This window comes from Sceloporus undulatus, chromosome 6 (assembly GCF_019175285.1).
Source record: "Sceloporus undulatus isolate JIND9_A2432 ecotype Alabama chromosome 6, SceUnd_v1.1, whole genome shotgun sequence".
NCBI lineage: Eukaryota > Metazoa > Chordata > Lepidosauria > Squamata > Phrynosomatidae > Sceloporus > Sceloporus undulatus.
The window spans coordinates 92,304,718-92,326,673 of record NC_056527.1 but is presented as its reverse complement, the minus strand read 5'-3'; the positions used below and the strand labels follow the sequence as shown (position 1 = coordinate 92,326,673).

The 21,956-nt window shown below is 41.8% G+C and overlaps 1 protein-coding gene across 2 annotated transcripts in view; it reads left to right on the top strand.

Annotated features, from left to right (window-relative positions):
• SOCS7 (suppressor of cytokine signaling 7) overlaps positions 1-19,060 on the top strand; it is a 30,143-nt gene extending 11,083 nt beyond the window's left edge. The window contains exons 4-10 of one of the 2 annotated variants that reach the window (XM_042475609.1): positions 752-856; positions 5,019-5,149; positions 5,935-6,103; positions 6,598-6,726; positions 7,815-7,950; positions 12,259-12,417; positions 13,046-19,060. In XM_042475609.1, the coding sequence (XP_042331543.1) occupies positions 752-856; positions 5,019-5,149; positions 5,935-6,103; positions 6,598-6,726; positions 7,815-7,950; positions 12,259-12,379 (791 nt within the window). In that variant the 3' untranslated portion in view covers positions 12,380-12,417; positions 13,046-19,060. The remainder of the gene's footprint in view (positions 1-751; positions 857-5,018; positions 5,150-5,934; positions 6,104-6,597; positions 6,727-7,814; positions 7,951-12,258; positions 12,418-13,045) is intronic. The other variant, XM_042475610.1, reaches the window with a different exon arrangement.
• Positions 19,061-21,956: the final 2,896 nt, after the last annotated feature.

Genomic DNA, 21,956 nt, shown 5'->3' with positions numbered 1-21,956 from the left:
GTTGGGTCTTTATGGTGTGTCATCTACTAAGCTAGATGCAAACAACCACTTGTGTGTCTTGGTTTAGCAGGCGATTAACAGTTTGCTCTCAGGGCGATGAAAATGGGAGGTTGAATGAGCTCCCTGTTGCCTACCATGTATGTCTGGTGGGATGCATTTGGCTCAGCAGGCTACGTATTGTAGGCACCTGTTGTATTTTAAATATAGCCACATTTAAAAAAAAAATCCCTTCAGCTCTGCATAGTTTTTCTCTCTCACTCAAATAGATTGATCATATCGAGATCCATGCTTTCCAGGGACATGGGCTCTGGTACTCTGAAAGAGAATAGATTGCGATATGAACACCTGCCTCCATTTTCAGCAACATCAGTATAAATGTGTGTGCTTGTTTATAATGTATCTCCATAGCTTTGTGCCTACTGTATCTGAAATGATTACTCATATTAAAGCATGACAATTACTCCCAAGAGTCCAAAGAGACTGTTACTTTGTTCACATTTTTTGAAAAAACTTTTCTTAAAGTGTTTAATCATAATACTGATAGTATCAAATGCTTTGTAGTCTGCATATTTAAGAAATAAGTGTGAATAAGTTTTCAACAGGAATATATGTACACACATTTTTACTAATGTTGCAGAAGGCCAAGATGGCTGTTAAGAACTCAAAACAAAATCTAGCAAAGGCATGCCTTTTTGCCTGGTTGCATTTCATACCTCTTGGACCTTTCAATTTTTTTTTGTTCTTCTTCTAGACGATATCAGTGGGACACTGCCTACATCTGTCTTAGTGGGTCCGATGGGGTCTTCGTCCCTCCAGTCTTTTCCTCTGCCTCCGCCACCTCCACCACATGCCCCTGGTCAGTTTAGCTTTGATCCTTAAGCTTTCCAAAATTTCTTTTGTAAATATTTCCAAATAGCTGAGCTTCTCAATTTGATTATTGGATTTTTGGGCACAAGGCGGTGTGCAATAAATGGAACAGATAGAAAACGACTCCACAGATATTTGTGATAGTCTATGCACACACCATTTTTTTAATCCTCTGTCTCCTGTTTGTGCTCATTTTCCTGTAGGGAACCTGTATAGACTAGAAGACATGCACAGGATTCCACTGCGTCTCTTTCCATCTTACCTCTCTCAAGGCTTTTTGTAACTTGTCTGTCTTCTCTCGTACGAAGCAGTGATTTCTGTAAATGTCTCTGGGGTGCTTTTATGCAACTCGTAAATATTGAGCTAGGAGCAAAATTTGTGAGGTTTTCTTCAACTGTAAATGTTTGGATGGATTGTTTGTACTCTAAAGAGTTCACCATTTTCTTACTAATGCGGAACTATTCTTGGAAGTAATCTTACTGTAAGAGATTAATCGTTACTCAAAACATTAACAGCACTGACTTTATAACAAACTAATTGTATTTAACATCATTACTCAAAGTTGCAACAAATTATGGGCGGCTAAGTATGAATAAATTAATTCCCATGTGTCTATAAAGCCTGTACTTAAATGAATATAAGTATAGCGGTATTGTATATGTTATGGCCTAAAGGAATCAGATATTGTCTGAATTTGGAAGCTAATCAATTTTGCATTTAAAATCCCTATGAAATTTGTGGGGTTGTGTGCGCACGCACACACACATTGTACAGTGGGCCCTTGTTAACCACTGGGGTTTGGTTCCAGAATCCCACTGTGGATACCAAAATCCGTGGATGCTCAAAACCCATTAAATACAATGGTGCAGTAAAATGGTGTTCCTTATATAAAATGGCAAAATCAAGGTTTGCTTTTTGAAATATATATAGTTTTGGAATGTTTTCAAGCTATGAGTGGTTGAATCCATGGATAAAGCATCAGCAGACATTTGTATCCACGGGGGATCTGTTCTGGACCACCACCACCCCCCCCCCCCCCCCGATACCAAAATCCACGCATGCATATATCTGTTTTTTTATCAATGGTGGTCATGTATCTGCTAATATAGCCATATGATATACTGCCATTAAGAAAAAACAAGGGCTTGCTGTCCGTAGATGGTTAAATCCACGGATGGCAAGTCTGCCGATATGGAGGACAGACTGTATCTTGAATTCAGAGTTTGTTCTCAAAGTAGTTGATATATGGCTTTGCTGCTCTTTGTGGCCAACCCAAGAGCTGCAGAATTGAGACCCCCCTCCCTTTCCTGTAATTTTAACTGTTTTGTTCCAGGTTTAGTTTGGATTATTCTTTCTGAATTAACAGGAACTTACATTTATGTAGTGACTTCCCATCTCTAGAAACCATATCAATAGAAACAAAAAGAAATAAGAATCGTTTGAATGAGTATGCCATGTGGGCTTTAACAGAGGTATATGTTTATTTACCTATTACTATACACAGGGAATACTGGTGGGATAGTGTATCCAGTTAGAAGAAATTCTAGAATTGATCCATGTGGGTAGACAGCAATTTTCCTTTCTGAAATCTGCCAATATTTGGGTGTGATCATCTTCTTGATATGGCTTCAACAGCTGCAGTTTAAGATGACATATAATATATTTTCCTGCCCCATCTTTTAAAATCAGCTGTCAATCAGTGGCTTGATTTGTAGTCACTCTGCTTTAATGAATTCATCACCAGAATCAGAATATAAATTGTGTAGAAGCACTGTGTCTATAGCTTTTCTCTCCAAGTTGAGTCTAAGTCATTTTGCTACTTGAGGCAGAGTAGCAGACAGCACCCCTCCAAAAGCAAGGTGCATAGTACCTAAAGACAGAGGAACTGTTTTGGAACAGGACACAAAACATAGCTAAATAAAAATTAAAATAATAAAGTATTTATTTATATCCCGCCTCTCCCTTTGTGAGGATCAAGGTGGGTAACAACATACCAAATGCGAATACATAGATAATAACGAAAATGTTCCCTAGTCTCCCCTCACCCTCTAACCCTCCCATCGTCACATATAAAAATTAAAATAACAACCATAAATCCACATTAATAACTATCGCTCTTCATCCTATGCAGTTAAGATATAATAATAATAAATTAAATAGCCTTCAACTTGATGCACTTTCAAAGCACTAAAATCTACTGCTTGCAATAGAGCTGCCTAATTCTGCCTAATGGTAGAGCCAGTACTGGTTCCATCTTTTGGACAAATGAAAAACTGTGTGTCTAATACTTCACTTTTGTCTACTTGCTACTACTAGGAGTACCCAGAATCTGGCTTCTCCTTCCTTTCTCCCATATATTCCAATTGCCACTTTCCTTTCCCCATCCATCATAGAATTGGGAGCAACCACAGCTTCCCTTCCCTTCCCTGTCTAGTTGAACACCACCTCCTCACTATCCTTGTGAGATATGTTGATGAATGCTCTCCCACCACACTGTTGAGATGAGATACATTAGGCTGTGGACTGGGGCTAAGTCTTTGGTGACACTTGCCTTTCCACAGGGCTTCCAGATGTTTTGGCTTAGGAAGCTTACCCAACATAGTTGATAGTAAGGGATTGTGGGAGTTGTAGGTCAAAACATTGGGGTTCTCTATTTCTCCCTTTGGACATTGGACATATTGTCTTTTAGCCAGCAGGTGAAAAAAAAATTGCACTCTTATACAGTTGGCCCTCCTTATAGGTGGGCTTGTCTTCCGCGACTTTGAGCTCATGCGGAAGGCAAGCCCGGGCAGAAATAATGGGGCGCGTACTCATGCCGTGCATCCCATGCGCCACTGTGAGCATGCACCCCATTATTTCCTATGGGGCTTGAGCATACGACACTCTTTTCCCCATATGCACGTGGGAGGGGGGATCTGGAACGGATCCTCTGCGTATGGGGAGGGCAGACTGTATGACTGTTTTTTGTGAATTTCCCAATATTAGATGCAGATATAATTTTAATGTTGCTGTTAAAATCAAAATCATTTTGATATTATTGTATTAATATTAATTGCATTTTAGACTTTGAGCTGCAAAAATCTTTGGGTTTTGTACAGAACTGTTTTTTAATAGAAAAGGATAATACAGTTAATATAGATAGTTCTGAACATTTGTATAATGCATTTCCATTGTTCAAAGAATGTGATGGTCTTAGTCACTGTGCCACTAGTTATCTTTCTTTCCTCTAAAAGTCTCACGTCTGAGGATCTGGGAAAAAACATGGGGGGATGCCAACATAGAATGGGTATAATAATTAAGTTGTAATATTAGGAAGAAGCAACAAAATTTTAGATATAGTATCTGTGTATAGAATATGAAACTGTATTCTTTTGTACAGTTTCTATTCAGGAGATGCTTATAGACCAGAATTGGACAGAAAGTAAATGAGGATCAATTGTTAGAACTGTGGGTGATTTGCAACACTAGCAAGAGTTTCTGAATTATGGAAGTTCAGTTAACCAACAGAAGTCTAATTTTCCTCCTAAATAAGGGAGAATCTGAGGATAATATGTCAGTTCTGTACTGAAAACATATATCTGGGGTAAGCATGTGCTCAGAGGCACCTTATTCCACAGTTTTACATATACCTTTCTGAGCCATTTTCTTGTGGGACCCTTTCACACCCCACAGTTACAGCAATGTGATTTCATTTTAATTACCATGGCTGCATCCTACAGCACCATAAGAGGTTTTGTAAGGCACTAGAACTCTCTGGCTGAGAATTTTAAATACACCCCCCCCCCAAAGTGCAGATTTCATGATTCCATAGGATAGAACTATGCAATTAAAGTACAGTAGAATCATAGTGCTTATAATTGTGTAGTGTGGGAAGGATCTGGGTTTGCTTGGTTAGACCTCAAAAGTTCCAGTAGAATACAAAATACATCCTCCAAGCCTAAAGACTATAGAGCCTATACTTCTAATACTGTAGAGTCTATACTTCTAATAATTTGTGTCTACCATGGAATGGAAGGATGGTTTGACTTCTTTCTCTGTACCAAAGAAAGAAAAACAGAAAGAAGTGTCCTTTCTAGCAACTGCTACCAAACTCCATAATTTCTGTTCCTTGATGAGACATTTAGATGACTGCCTTTTCTCTCCCCTTGCAGACGCGTTCCCCAGAATCATCCCAATCAGAGCACCCGAAGCAGTACACAGCCAACCTGCACAGCACCTTCAGTGCCCCCTCTATCGGCCAGACTCAAGCAGTTTTGCAGCAAGTTTGCGGGAGCTAGAAAAAGTAAGTGCTTGTGTTTTGATGTTTAGTAGAGGTACTTGTGGTTCCCTTCTGGGGATGCTTTATGGACATTATGTAATCTGAAAAAGGTGAAGAAGATGAAATCAATCTATTGTACTGACAGCACCACATTGCTTGGAATGTTTATATATGCCTGGTTCTTCTGTAGTCTGGATTAATACCTTATTTCATAAATAGATAATTCCTAATGCGTTTGTGAAAAAGGAGATAGAAATTTTTTTTACAGAGTACCTTCTCAACAAATCTTGAGTAGTTAGAAAAACCTGCTCAGAAAATAGAGGGCTTTCTTCTGGAAAAGTTAAATAAATGAAATTGAACATATGTTTATAAATTGTTTCAGTGGTGTCTGTGCCATCTACAGTGAAACTGACCAAAACATGGTGGTGTGAGTGAACAACTGCTTGAGTCCTCTTACTCAGTGCCCAAAATTGGAAATTTGCTTACACTTCCATGTGAGATTGGAATGAGTTATACAAAGCCAGAATCTTTGATGTTGAATTATTTAAAAGTTACCTTTGCCCAATGTAGATTTTACCAATTCTGTTTTCTCTGTGTCCAATCAGATAGTAAGTTTTGGAAGCAGAATGTAAAACCATGTGCCTAAAAAATTTCTGTTAAATTCAGTTGATTGGAATATTCTCATTGATTCTGTTAGCAAATTGTATCCTATTGTGATTCATTCCAATGTTGTTTTTGCTTAACAGATTCTAGTTAAAATCTTTTTATTGAGGTCTAACTTGAATCCCTTTCGTTATTGTTTAAAACAGTGTGGTTGGTACTGGGGACCAATGAACTGGGAAGATGCTGAAATGAAGTTAAAAGGGAAACCTGATGGCTCTTTTTTGGTTCGTGATAGTTCTGATCCCCGGTACATTCTGAGCCTCAGCTTTCGATCACAGGGTATTACACATCACACCCGAATGGAACACTACAGAGGTGAGCATGGGCGCAAGACATGCACACAGACCTAGGAAGTTCCCTGTTTGCCTCACTGAGGGTTGAACTGAAGTGAGAGGGAAGAATCTTGAATGTCAGTCTCCCAAGGCTGGGCCAGCCCTACTGTTAGGCAGAGTGAGTTGGACTCTTCAGGTAGCATATCTGACAAGTGATTGAAAAGGCAGCAAATAATTACTTATCTTGCTGCCATCTTACTTCTACTGCCAGGGATGGGGAAAGGGGCTTGTAGGATTTTCTGCCATATGTTAGAATATATGATTTGTCTGTGTTTGGGTAATATTCATTTTGGGTGAATGTGAGGCACCATGTGCTGCTCTGCTTCAGATAACAAAATGGAGTGTGCTAGGTGGGACCCAGAGTCAGTATTCTACCCACCAGTCTGTGTTAATTGCCTTTATTTTGATAGGTGCATATGTAATCAGCATGTGCAAAAACTTCTCTACTCACTTCCCCTCTCTGGTTTCTTGGCTCAGGAACCTTCAGTCTTTGGTGCCACCCCAAGTTTGAGGACCGCTGCCAGTCTGTGGTGGAGTTCATCAAGCGTGCCATCATGCACTCCAAAAACGGGAAGTTCCTGTACTTCTTACGATCCAGAGTTCCAGGTGTGTGGTAGTATTGCGATAATGTTGTGTGGGTGTGGCATTAATTAGACAAGCATGCAAAACGGTATCTAGTTATTTTGGGGCTCTGCTGCTCTGTGTCAGTTCAGGAGCATCTAGAAGGCTGCAAGTTCCCCACCCCTCTGACGGACAGAAGTCTTTTCCCTGACCTACTTCCTCAAAGCAAATCAACAATAATGAACTTCATGGCCTAGATCCTACATTGCTCAGCATAATATAAATATCTGCCATGAAGCAGCTCCCTGTATCAATTACCACCATAGTGCAATGTATGTGGATAAATGGTTAAGATGTGTGGCTGGTAACCTGTTGTGCACACAAGGTGTGTGTAGAAGCAATGTGCATTCACTTGCTTTGTACTTTAATATGCTATCCCACATGCAGTGGTCCCAAATGCATTGCTCCATTTACACCACCATCAGTTGGATGTGATCAACTCACATTGTCCAACAAAATCACGCTCTATGTATAGCACAGCTTATGCCTGTGTATGTCACCAACAGGATGCCATCCTGTACGTTTCCCCCAAGGGAAACAAGTAAACTTCATTCTGCTCTCCTCCGCCCAAAACTCTTTTATCAATACTTGCTTCCATATCTCACCCTACCCATTAGGCATAATGATCCCCTTTGAAAAAAATGTGCTTCAAAGACTTTACTCCAGAAAGGTAGGGGTGAGGGACTTTTTGGCAGAGTGATGAGGGAGCTGGTTTCTCTTTCATCAGGTGCATCATTGGGTGCATGTAAGAAAATCCTTGGCTGCACTCCAAAATAGCCAGAATATCGAGTGTTTCACTGTGAAGCAGGTACAGAGCCAGAGAGTTCTTCACACAGTACACTCCTAACCTGGGAATACATGAGGTTACTTCTGCATCAGAGGCTAATACAGGTTGGCCAAGACAGCAGGTTTCCAAATACAGAAATGTCCAGTGCAGGGAGTCAGCTACAGTGGTTTCTTGCACTCACTTTGCCCTAGGCTCCTGATAATTATATATCTTAATGGCTGCTGTTTCTGTCTCTCCCTCTAAGCTGCCTCCACTACTTATATTCTTTTTAAATCTTTTTTTGCAGGTCTCCCTCCAACCCCCGTCCAGCTCCTCTATCCAGTCTCTAGGTTCAGCAATGTAAAATCGCTACAGCATCTCTGCCGCTTCCGGATAAGGCAGCTGGTCCGCATCGATCACATTCCAGAGCTGCCACTCCCCAAGTAAGTTCTGCCATGCCCTTTTTTTAAAGGAACACTGTGGAAATCATGCAACCCTTCAGATGTTGTTAGACTGCAGCTCCCACCGTTCCTCACCATTGGCTCTGCTGGCTAGGGCTGTTGGGAGTTGCAGTCTAACAACATCTGGAGGGCTGCATGATTCCCAGCTTGGACTAAAGGAATCTCTCTGCTGCTGTTTCATTATTCCTGATAGTGGAAATGACATTACTTGTCTATCCCATCTTCTTTCTATGGAGCTTGAAATAGCACAAATGGTCTTACTCCCCATTTTTATCATCACAGTCCTGTGAGGTAGCTTAGACTACTAATGACCTTCATATCCAAGTGAGGGATTTGAACCAATGTCAGTCTTTCCAGTGCTCTAACCACCTTGACCATCAGATGCGTTTCAGTTGGGAATATGGGCCAGAAACAATGGAGTGTTTTTATATACTTGGGAAACTTCCTAGTTATGCAGAAGCTTGTTAAGATATTGCAAAATTACAAGTACTGTATATACTTGACTATAAGTCAATCTCATGTATAAGTTGAAGTCAGGTTTTGGGGCCAAAGTTATGGATTTCCTGTACATGTTGAGAGTAAAACTTAGGGGCATGTAACAAAGGATGCAAATTTTGCCATGAAAAGGAAAGGAAAATAATGCTAAAGCACACTGCTATTTTCCTTCTCAGACATTCAAAAAGGCATTGCAGTGGTTTAACATAGAGTGGATTAGTGCTTCTTTTAGTTTCTTCCAGGATGGACTAAGCTCTTCCCTTTTGCCACTGGTCTCAGAGGTGATGGTTCCTTTTTTTTTTTTTTGATAAGAGTTAAGGTACAGCAATTAGAGTACTTACATTGACCCATGGATAAATTGACCCAGGCGTTGGGGGGTCAATTTTTGGACTAAAATTTCTAGACTCATACATAAGTATATACCCGTGATGGCGAAGGCATTGCACGCGTGCCATGGGTGGCACGTGGCACCATTTCGCCAGGCACAGGGCGAGGGAGAAGGCAGAATGGGTGCGTGCCCGTTCTGCCTCCTCCCTGCCATTTCCGGGCCTCCCGCTGTCTCTCTCAGCGCTGCCTTGGGCCTGGGAGGGCGAACGGGAGAAGGAAAAGCTGAGGAGGAGGAGGAGGCTGGGCGTACGTCTGTCTCCTCCTCCCAGCCGTCTTTCCATTCCTCCGCGCGAAAGGGCTCTATGGAGCCCTTTTGCACGGAGGAAAGGGAAACCGAGGAGGAAGCTGGGACACGTGCCCAGCCTCCTCCTCCTCGGCTTCTCCTTCCCCCGTTCGCCCTCCCAGGCCCAAGGCAGCGCTGCCTTTGGTTTGGGAAGGCGAGGAAGGAAGGAGAAACGGCCTGTGCCAGCTTCTCCTTCTTTCCTCGCCCTCCCAGGCTGAAGGCAGCGCTGCCTTCGGTTTGGGAGGGCGAGGAAGGAAGGAGAAACGGCCCATGGAAAGGGTGCGGGGAGAAGCTGGCTTCCTCGTCCTCCCACCCACGGGGCTTCACCAGGCCGGAGGTGTTCTTCGGAGGACACCTCCGGCCTGGGGCAGCCCCGGGGACAGGAGCAGGGCCTGCGGACCCTTTGCTCCTGCCCCCCACAGGCCCTTACTGGTCCCCAGCTGTCTCTGAGAGACAGCTGGAGGCCAAGGGAAGGGCAGGAAGAGCAGGTGTGAGCCTGTCACTCCTCCCCCAATTTCCCCCCGACTTCCAGCTGTCTCTCAGAGACAGCTGGAGGCCAGGAAAGGGTGTGGGGAAAGCCCCGCCCCTGGAGGGTGGAAGCCCTGCCCTCGGAGGGTGGAAGCCCTGCCTCTGGCACGGGCCCCACCCCCGGAGGGCAGAATCTCCACCCTTGGCACAGCGACCTAAAAAGGTTCGCCATCACTGGTATATACAGTACCTATGGTAGTGGGAAAGTACAGTGTCATGGTGGCTTCAGATTCACCAGACAGTGGTTTCTATGTGTATTAAAAAAGTTACGTTTCTAGAAATGACATTTCAATTTTTTAATAGGCTACAGTCCCTACTCCTGCTAGGCTACATAACATACTTCTAGCAACTTTTCCTCTTCCTCCCCCTTTTTTTCCTTTTTTGCATTTTGGGCAGTCTATGAAGCCACCAGAGATTTCCAGGGTCAGAAAATTGGCCCATAAGTCTTCCATAGTTGCCCAGCTGTGGCTTATGGAATCTAGATGGCAGTTGTGGGATGGCAGGGAGGCACAGAAGTTAAAAACAGGTCTTTATCTCTAAAACAGAAGTGATTAAACTTAGGCTCTCCAGGTGTTTTGGCTTACAACTCATATCAGGCCCTCACAGCATGGTAGTCTAAAATTAGATGATAGCTAATTTGATAGTTTTTTAAAAAAACTTTGGAATTATCAGTCATTTAATTATGGCTTGTTTTAACCTTGCTATAAGCTTCCATGTGTCCCTTTGTTGGGAGAGATGCAGAATATAGGTTCTGACTTCTAGTATCCTAGAGTTGGGGCTGCATGGTATGAAATTAAATTCTACTCCCTGTGCCATTTTCAGGAGGGAAAGAAAATAACAAGATACATTTTTACTTTTCCGCTATTCAGCACTATTCACTATGCACCTATCTTGCTTGGTTTGGTTTACACAAACAGTGTTACTCAGTGACTGAAGACAGTCAAGGATGAAGTTGCCTGTGTAGATCAGGCAGATCAGATCAGATATCAAAATGTTTGTATCACTCCCCAAATATGATTCTTTCCAATAGACATTAAAAGTACAAAGCATCAGGTTTAAAATAATCAAGTACATGTAGCCACCACACTTGGCATAGCTGCATTGCAGACAAAATGCTCCACATCAAATGGCACGGGGAAAAGAATCTTTTCCCAAGCACTGATGCATGTACAGTTTGCAGTTCTGAGTAATGGGATAGTGCCTGAAGCAAACTGCTTGCTTGAGGGAAAACATCTGGTGGTTTCTACAGATGAGTAAATGGCATGCATTTTGTTGTGCTGCAAACTGTCTGGAAAGGCCTGAGGCTAGAACAATTTCATGCGAGCTCCTCCTTCCCTGTGCCTGCACTCCAGGACATTTCAAACTGCTGTTGTGTCAGCAGAAGGTTTACAACCACATTATGTCAAAAGGTATAGGTTATGTTGAATGTTTACAGTGCATCACTGTGAGGAATGGAGAAAGTGAATTTACCTGGTGCATGGGGGAATAAATGGCTTAGTGCTTGGGCCTAGTAGGAGCTGTGAAATAAAGGTGAGGAACCTTTTTCAAATAGGTCCAAATTGAATTTCAGAGGCCACAATCCAGTGGTGAGTGAGGCAAAAGATACAAGGATAGGATCAACATATGTTCACTTAAAGTTCTTACTTGCAGCAGCTAAGAAAGATATTTACGGTATTATTATTTTATTTATATCCCAACTTTCTCTGAATAATGAGGCTGGAGGGAGGCAGTTTATAATGGCAGGAGTTGTCATGTGCCTTCAAGTTAACTCTGATTTATGACGACCCTACCATAGAGTAGGGTCACCTGGGAATTCTGAAAAGGACATTGAGACTCTAGGCAGGCTGAACTTGAACTGTAGGGCCCTGAGATTCCCCATCTGCACTGGAAACAGTTATCTGGAAGAGGAGGAGAGGCGACTTTGTTGAAAGCAACAAACTAGGTAAAGAGTCAGGAAGTGTGATGTTGGAGGGAAGGGGTGATGGGGCCCAGAGGACGTAGTTATTGTGTGCTTTCAAATTGTTTGCCATTTATGGTGACCTGAGGTGAACCTATCATGGTTTGTTTTGGTTTTTTTTGCAAATTTCATCAGAGAGCATATGCCACTGCCATCCTCTGAGGCTGAGAGAGTGTAACTTATCCAAGGTCACCCAGTGGGTTTCATGGCTAAGTAGGGATTCAGACCCTGGTCCAGAGTCGTAGTCCAACACCCAAACCACTAGGCCATGTTGACTCTCTCCAGGAGGACTGCCCCATGCTATGTGGCTATTTCACTTTTCAGACTTTGGACCTGAGAATCATCTAAAAATTCAGTCTGCAATGGAGCCAGTTTTCTAGATTTCTTTTCACATATGTCTATTTTTCGATTGTTGTCCTCCTCCTTTATTTAAAAAGATGGTAATGGTACAATCCATTCCATGAGTGCAAACGGCCTCTTGAAATTGTGCATTTGCTGTAACAACTCTTACTGGCCTAAATAGAAGAAATAAAGAGAGAACTTAAAACCTTGTTGTTTGTTTTGAAATTGACTTCCATTCTATTCCATTGTGCCTCTAAAGTCTTTTTGGATGTTACCCTTTCGTTTTCTATTTATCCAGGCCTCTGATCTCGTACATCCGCAAGTTTTACTACTATGACCCCCAGGAGGAGGTGTATCTCTCACTGAAAGAGGCTCAGCTTGTCTCCAAACAGAAGCAAGAGGCAGACAGTTCAACGTAATGAGAGGCCCCACCCATACCTTGCTGTTGTCACCAATGGTAACATACATTTTATTGTATACAGAGACTAGAGGCTTGACTTAAAAATGAAAGTGGGATTCTGGTCCTACCCCTCAAGCCCAGCAATGAGCAGCTTCAGAAGTTCCTCATTTCTGGCATTAGGAGATGCTTCTTCAGTTTCTAGAATGGCTTTTCACCTTTGCTATGGCTGTTCACCTTGGCCCTACCATTAGAGATAGTGAGGACAGCTGATTTTTTTACTTCTCCCACTGGGCAGCGAGAGCAGAGGTCTGAAGCCTAATATCTTGACCATTGGAAGGTTTTCTCAGAGTCCAGAATGAATGTTGTCATACTGGCTTACTTAGGAATTACACTGTATATACTCAGACTGGTTGTGGATGTGGTGGGGAAGGGATTCTGGAGAGTTGTAGTCCCAAATGGTTCTTTTCCACCCACTGCCTATGTGTTTTATAAGTTTCATGTAGGCTACAAATCTGCGTTTTGCAATTTAAAGTAGAAAGCCTGAGAAATGTCTGTACTCAGAAGCAAACTTTGTATTTGAACTCCAGAGAAATACACACAACCCTGTGCTCCAGTCCCTCTTAGATTTGCAAAAAGTAGTTTAGTGGTATAAACTTGCCTTGTTTTTATCTCCTCTTCCCATTAGGAATTTGGTCACCAGTATCGTGTAGCTATAGAGGCAGCATTGAAGTGGACTCCTGGCATTTGCTTGCTTCCTGGCTGTCTCTGAGTCTCAGGAGAGGATCCAGGACACTCGAGAAGAAGCACAGCTGTGCACTGAAAAATGGGAGCCATGATTCCCCCCCCCCCTAAAAAAAGTTTCCATAAAGATGTTGGAATCTTCTGAAGCTGGACTACAAGCTCCTGGAAGAATGGAGAATGTTATTTTTCTTGTTAAATTTCTATTTTTGGTGCTTTCCCTCCACCCTCTCCCCCTTTTTTGTGGCATGGAAAATAGCAAGCCAATTTCACCTTTTGTTTACCTGTTGGTATTTGGGGGAGGGAAAGCTTGGGAAGGGTGAGTATGTGCAGCAGATTCCTGAGATTTAAATAAGCAAAACTAGGTTTTTAGTCCAGTGATTCTGTTGGGAAAGGCTGCTTTTGCAGGGCAAGTCTGAGCCATATACAACATGTGGAGTTGGGAGGAGGGAGGCAGGCAGTGAGAACAGTCAGCTGTGCTACAGCTCAAGGAAAGTTGTGGGGAGCAGAAGGGTAAGGCAGTGGGAATTCAGCCAGATGTAAAAAAATGTTGTTGCCTTTGTTCAAATGTCTATAGAACACATTTAACATTACGGACCCGTTCTGCTGCAGATGATGTTAGCCAGTTGAATAATAGATAGCCATTTTCCCCCCCCCCCCCCCCCCAGTCTCCTGAACACTGGGATGCCATGCAAGAGATGGTGGTTATAAATGTATTGATAAACCCATCAAGCAGAGGTAAAATGCACAGTGGGCACCTGAAGCTGATCTTGGTGTTGTAAATCAGCTTTCACTGTGTTGCTCCCAAGAAGTGGAAGTCAGGATGCGCTATTGGACAAGCAGAGTGGAGGCTTGACCAGTGGAAGGAAATAGCTCTTGAACTCTCTTAATGAGAGGAAGCAGATTTCTGAAGCACCTTAGCCCCATCCCAATGTGAGAGTGGAAATGAAAGTACAAAAGTTGGGAGCAGTCATTCATGCAAAAGAAAACAAAGCATTTTTAAAGGAGAGCACCTGTAACCAACCTTACTGAGGAATCTGCTGAATGTGTCAGTGAAGAAACATTGTGTGCAACTTATTTGTCTACTATAACAACAAAACAAAGTTTTATCATAGCAAAAGAAAATGACCCCCCCTCCACACACCTATATACCAAACTGCAGTGATTGTCCAAGAGGTATCTCTCTTTTTTTGTGAGTCTTAAAAGCCGCTTCCATCTCAAGATGAAGTTTACTTGGCTTACGTTTCTTAGTGGATTTTTTTAAAAGCTGTGATATCTTACTTATTAAGACAATATCTTTATTATTATTTATTCTTAGTAATATATTTGTGAAGCTTTTGTCATAGTCTCTTTCCAAACCGTTTACATTGGTTTCAGCCTCAACTTCTATAGGTTTACTTCCTACACACTGGATAGAGTAAATTGAGCTGTCAAAGTTGTGGAGAACTGACTTTGAAATTATCTTTAAAAGAGTTAAATGGTTAGTAGCCTGCCCCCGCCCCCCGGAGAGTTTCCCCCATGATAGAATCTTTTTCTCTCTCCCCAAAATCAATAGGTTCTAAGGAAGTTAGACATCTCTTCGCCTTATATAATACATTGTGCATTCCAGGGTAGAATCAAATTTTGGAATCAGACGGCTCCCTGTCATGCTCACTCTCTTTATTTTGCTATTTGATTATGAAAAGCTTACTTCTGAACTGTTTCTGCATTTACTGCTTGGACAACCACATCCATGTTCTGCTCTACCCCAAAGAAGCTTCTCTTCCATTGCTCATTTTGGTACGTTTTTTAAATTGTTAAAAGAGTGAATTAGAAATGCATTGACCTACTGAAGTTGAGCCCTTTCCCTATGGTCTATCATCTCCTACCAGTTCCCCAGTCAGCTGAGACCATTGTATTAGATGTGAACTGATGAAGGTGTTGGTGTCTCCTATGGTAGTGGTAGTGGTGGGGAAAATTACATTCCTGGAACTTGTTCTACTCTTTATTCTGATACACTGGCGAAATATATGATCCTCTGCTGAAATATATGTGGCTACCTTAGAACTGGAGATCTGTATCTAAATGGCATCAAAGACAATAATGCTAAAGACCTTGCCCACTTGAAACCAAAAGAGGTTCCATGCTGGGTGGAATCTTAAATGCACCAAGAGGACCCCTATATTTTCACGCTGTGCATTTTGAAATGTTAACAATACACTGGAAAGGCCATCCGTTTCATTCTAGCTATACAAAGGCTTGAACTTGTGTGTGACTACAAAGATAGGTTTAGGTGCACTGGAACTGAGGTATAACAACCTACAAGGGATTCAGTGTTTGGATTATGGCTTTTAAAACTGTTTTATCATGTCCACCTTCATCTCATTTAAGAGGGAAAGTTTTCTGATTCACTGTGGATTTTGAGATTTATTTAGTCCTTTCCTACACTTCCCTGTGCAACATAATTTTCTTGGTTCATCTCAGAAATGAGATCAAACCTAAGGCCTGCACTTGCATGGCAGTGGGGAGGAAATATTTCTTAAAATATGGCTCAAACACGCACAAACCATGCCCCAGTGACTGTACTGGGGGTCTGTTACCTGCCTCCAATCCTTCTGTCGAAATGTGAGCTCCTCTAGAACTCCATTGACTGACTACTGAGTAGCAAAAGCCAATTGTGTGTAAATAATGTTCAGGGAGAAAGTTGGTTTCCCTGGGCCACTGTTGTGTCTCTGTTAAGTCTGCTGTGATGACATTCCTGTATAAGGAATGAGTGAGTGAGTGGGTGAGTGAGAAAGTGAAAGAGATCTCTCCTTTGTGGGGTTGTGTGATAACTTTACTTTTGAAATGGGTGAATGGTGGTGGATGAGTGTTATGTAGCAAAAATTAAATCCAGCACTGTCGCTTTTTTGAGGGAGAGGTCCATTGACTGAAGTACTTGTACTGTAGCATTTGTTACTCTCCATAGTAAATATTTGAGGAAGGGGGAAAGGATGGTTAACTCAGAAGAAGTTGATGGCTATTTAGAATCAACTACTCCATTTGTCTTTTATTTTCATTGATTGTATTCAGCTTGGGTCTGGGAGCTTCTGAACATATTTCAAACCAGAGGTGGAAAACCTTTGGCTCCTGGGGTTTTGGGTAACAACTCCCACCATCTACTAGGGATTCTGGAGTTAAAGTTCAAAACTTCTGGAGGGCCAAAGTTTCCCCACCCATGTGCTAGGTTTTGACTTTTTACTTGAACAAATGATGCTCTTCCCTCTCCCAATATCTACAGCAGGAAGTAAGGTTTAAATATATCCTGGCCTGTAATACTACTTGATGATTTTAAAATTTAGGGAGGTAGGGTTTTGTTTGGCCTTAATGGTGCTACTGTGGTTGGGTGGAAGAATAAGAGCACATCCCTAAGTACTTGGTGTAAGTTTCCACTGGAGCCACAGCATTTAGTTGGGCCAGGAAGGCTTTGCTGCTTGATCAACAGCAATTGAATTGTGATTCAGAAATGCAGAAGCGTCTTTGTATTGTCTTGAAGGTACAGCTGTGGGCATTTGGATTGCTGTGCTTGTATATCATTTTTTTGAGCCTCAGACAACGTTCAGGTGCATCTTATAATAGCTTGGCTCTTAATTGCTTTGACATTCAAAAAAACAAAAACCTAGGTGCTAACTTGAGGCTAAAAAGAGCAGACCAAGCTTCATAAATCAGACTGTTTAATAAAAATGCTAAAAGGGACTGTTTTTGTTTCTTGCCCTCAAATCAAACATGTAGTCCAGTATGCTGTTCCTCTGCCCCAGCACATTTAATTGATATTTCACAAGAATAATAATGGATGCATGTGTTGTTGACATAATTATTTTTATGATTGGGCTAAAATGTCTAAACACAGTAGGAAACTCATGCACTCATGAGAGGGTTTCTGTGGAGCGAATGTGTACTTCCAAAATGTAATGGATTTGAAGTTATCCACTAGAGGATAAAAGTTATCCTCTTAAATGCTGTTTGCATAAATATAGATTTGACCTTAGAAAACGACACAAGAACTAAGGGCCAGAACAGGCAGCCCTTTTAAAGCAGCTGTCTGGGCAGCTTGGGAGTGTGGTGTTCATACATCACACATTCCCACACCACCCGGAAGTCAGGCGGATGCCCCGACATGGGCAGCTTCAAGGTGCTCTAGCAGTATGGTGTTTATATGCTGCATGCTGCTGCAACAGCTTGAAGCCGCCATGGGACGGGGAGGGAAAAGCTGCCTTTTCCCTGGCTGAAAAAGGAGCAGATCTTTGTGGATATGTACTACAGAGGGATATGTAGTATGCCTATTCTGATACAACCTCTGTTCTGCCAAGTCCTTTTGTGTGTGTTTTCTTTAAAAACAAGCAGCCTGGCTAGATAAATTACTGTTCCCATGCTGTTAAAGAGAGAAGAATTTGAGAGAGAGGATGAACAACTTGTTCAGTACTTACATATAAGTTCAGTGGCGGTTTCAAACAGAAGTCAGAGTTCAGATATCATAAAGCTCATTCTCAGTAGGGTCACAACTGTCTCCAGCTATTGCATTTGTTGGGCAATGGAAGAGATCCCTGTCACATAAAGCTTACTACTGTGATATAAGTTCTAGCCTAGGAAGGGTAGCTGGATTGCTGCACACATAATGCAACATAAAACTGTGTGCAGTTTTACCCTAAACCTTGGAGTTAAGCTCTTTCACTTCATCCTATCCTTGCAGCTTTTGACCTGTCCTCTTACTACCCATTGTTTCCATCAGAGTGTAACCCATGTATTGTGGACTACCACCTACCTAGCCGACCCCGTGTCTTCATGGACCCAGAAAAATAGCAGAACTCATAAGCTTCTTAATCTTTTTGGTTGACCACAACTTGGTGAGCTGTGATCAGCCTGTTGCACTGATAATGGTACTGGATTGACTTAGACCTCCATAGGTCTGTGGAGTAGTGAAATTAACTAGACCAGATCTACTATAATCTGGTGTAGTCTGTTTTACCTCTTAAAGGACTACATGAGCCCATTTGCGTGACCACCTATTGTTTCACATCCTCAGCTTTTCTTTGATGGTAGTGAACGTTTTCAAACAGTTGCAAAATTTCTTTTTTTTTCCTGAGCATTTGTGGGCTGGTGTTGGATCGCACTTGGGAGACGTGTTGCACTTTTTGCAGAACAAGAGTCCAAAATGGTACAAGAAAAAAAAATCCCTATCAATCTCTTTTAGTCAGAGAAAATGGGTAGGGTATGCAGAATTAAATATGTATACCTCAGTAATAACACTGAAAAGCTAGTTTAGGTACACAATATTAGTGTCCTGTGTCAACTGAAAGGTTGCATATTCCAGGAAAATTTGATTCAGTAAGATGTCACCTTACTGCACTGTTAAAAGTTTTTTTTAAAGTTTCTGAATTTGTTTTGTGTGTTTGTATGTGCGCGTGTGCGTGTATTTATAATTTATTAAAACAGCTGCTGTAATTTATTTTCAGAACTATAAAAATGTAGAAATAAAAAACAAAATTCAGACTTGCAGGCCAATCTTAAAAAGTTTTGCGCTTGGCAGGAAGGGGAAGAAAAGATGTTTTATATGAAAATGAATGCACTTTGGGTGTGCTTAGACATTTTAGGGGAGGGAGTCAGGCTGTTTTATGGACTGGGTTCTGAATGGCCTTGTCTGTATATATTGTATCAATAGGCACGTTTTCGGTTTCTCATTTGGAAGCATTTGTAACTGCTGCAGGGTCCTGTCTGTAAAATGGATGTACTGAATAATTTTGCCTCATAGTTGGGGTGCAATGCTTTTTCTTTCTCTTTTTTTCCCCTTTTTGGGTAAATTTTGTCAACCATGGGAGAGAACTTTGCCCCTCTCCTGTTTGTATCTCATTTCTATTGTGGGCTGTTTTTTGTTTGTTCTTTTGGCCTATGGGTGGTTGTTCAAGAGGGTTGGTGGGGAGAGAGGGGTTTGAAATAAAATACTTAAACGGTCCTTTGCGTTCGCTGTCATAATTTGGAGGAGACAAAAGTTGACTTGGATAAATGAAGCTTTGCTTCATAGCACTGCTATAGGTGTTTGAAACGTTTTGCTTTATCTCAGACGAAATTACAACTAGGGCCAGTCCTATAGAACTAGACAGTCTGGCAACCCCACAGCTTTTCATTTGTCTTGGAGGACAAAGCTCTGTGTGTATGATATGTATGTCTGACCTGCCTTCCCCTAAGCTCCATTGCACCCTTAGTGGCAGTAGAAGACACTGTCCCATCACCACTGTTGAAGCATAACATTTCAGTAAGTTTGATTGTACAGCGGCCCCTTGGTATCTGCTGATGTCTGGGTCTGGGAACCCCCCCCCCCCCGCCCTGTGGATAATAAAATCTGTGGCTGGTCAAGTCCCATTAAATACAATGGTGTAGTAAAATGGTGTCCCTTATATAATAGGGCAAAATCAAGGTTTGCTTTTTGGGATTTATGTATTTTTTTGAATATTTTCAGACCATGGATGGTTGAATCCATGGATAAAAAATCTGTAGGTGCAGAGAGCCAACTAGATGAATGGTGGGAAGGGACCATCTTTTATGCGGTTTACAAAGTGTAAGTTAATTGCCTCCAACAATCTGGGTACTTATTTTAGCAACTTCGGAAGGATGCAAGGTCATTTCCATCATGTTTGCAGGCCCTCTACCCCACCACTCAGTGGTCAAACAATTTTTTACAAAGTTTTTCAAAAAATTGTTTTACCACAAAATGCTTAATAGTGGGTAAGAGGGTATTTCTGCCCTGTTTTGGGCCCACTTTTGGCCAATATAGGGCCAAGAGAGGCCTTTTTAAAAAAACAGCATCAATCAGTACCTGTTATTTTTAAAAAACCTATCATGGGGCTAAAATGGTCCAGGAAGGCCCAAAGATGTGGTCACAGTAAATCCCCCCCAAGTTCCCTAGAAGGCATGGGGGGTATTGATTTTTATTTTTGCAAGAGGTTGTGGTGGGGAAGATGCTGTCCTCCAACATTTCCTGGGGATCTAATGCAGCCCCCTCTCCTTCCACAGTTGCCAGCCCCTACTGTGGTGAACTTCATTGTTGTGCCTTCAAGTTATTTTCAGTTTATGGTGAAACTTAAGTGAACTTTTCTGGGGGTGAGATTGTATGACTCAACATTATTTCCATTTTAGAGAAGAGAGGACATTGCTTCAGACGTTCTAGTAAATAGGTTTGTAGCTGAGGAGGGATCTGAACTGTCATGCTCTCAAAGGTTATCTGGCATTAGCTCACCATTGACCAAAGTCTTATTGCAGGGGTAAGGATTGTGTCATCCTCCAGATGTAAAACTGCAACTGCCAGAATTACTCACCATTGGTTGTGCTCATTAAGGATGATAGAACTTGGAGTCCAACAGCAAATGGAGGACTGCAGATAGGCTACCCTTCTTAACTGACCGTCTTCGATTTCTTCCAGGTCCCTCTACAATCTGATTTAGACAGGTGGTAAATAGAGATGAGGGATTTGTAAAGAAATAGTTCCTCTGGGTTGTCCATTTTCTCATTTGAATGGTTCATGAGTAATAGCATCTCTGCTACGTATAATCCTGACATTTGGATTAAGGGGAAAGTTATTTTTTAAAAACAAGTAAATACAAGTTTCAAATATATTCACAGACCATGGCTGGCATCCTGTGAGGGATATATGCAAGTGTAAATTGCACTACGCATGTGGGTAAATTATTTGCCATAGTGTGAAATTCCGACTAATCTTCTGCCATCCAACTTCAGCTGCTTTTAAAATATCCCAGTTTTCTCTTCCTACTTTCCCCCTTTGTCCTTTCTTATTTCAGTTGCTGCAAACTGAGTTCAAAGTGGAAAAGTAGCTTGTGCTCAGTGTAGCAGAGGAGAAGAAAGAGGAGCAGGCAGAATTCTGCCCTTCACAGTAGACTCAGGCAAAAGCAGACAGCTACAGCCTCTTCTAGCTAGTGTGTTCTTTGCTGTTTTGAGCATATTCTAATCTTGCTTGTCTGCATATATCCTGGTCTTAATCTGTGAAGGATACCAAGATTTGAATCCCTGCTTGGCCATGGAAACCCACTGGGTGACCTTGGGCAACTCACACACTCTCAGCCTCTGAAGGCAGCCAAGGCAATCCCAAATGTTTTCACTTTAGGGTTGCCATTAGTCAGAAATGACTTGAAGGCTTTCATGGCCAGCATCCATAGTTTTTGGTGGGTTTTTCGGGCTATGTGGCCATGTTCTAGAAGAGTTTCTTCCTGATGTTTTGCCAGCATCTGTGGCTGCTGGTGAAATGTCAGGAAGAAATTCTTCTAGAACATGGCCACATAGCCCGAAAAACCCACCAAAAACTATAGACTTGAAGGTACAAAACAACAATGATGATGGAGGGTGGTTTATTTGTTCTACCTTCACTGCAGAGCCTTTTAAAAAAACCCGACAACTTTATTCTGATGGGAGTGAAAAACAGGGTTTCACTGCACCATTGTGCCACCTTGTGTCCAAATGAGTGTGAAGACCCTTTATTACAATGGTGTGCACATATTACAAAGATTTCTACTGAGCTCACTAATAATAACCTATCTCCAATAGATCAATCAGTGTGATAGTATTTTTTATTATGACCAAACAATATAAACATGAAAGCACTTTCAGTTTTTTTTAAAAAATTTTTTTACAAAATGTAACTTTTACACACTGGAGCTTTGATTTAGGTGAACAGACATTCCTAACAGTTTCTTTCAGTACTATTTTATTTCCCCAATCTTTCCCAATCTAAATCATAATTGAGGGCCAGCATGGTGTAATAGTTTGGGCATTGGATCAGGACACTGGGAGACCAGGGTTCAAATCTCCACTGGACCATGGAAACCCACACATCC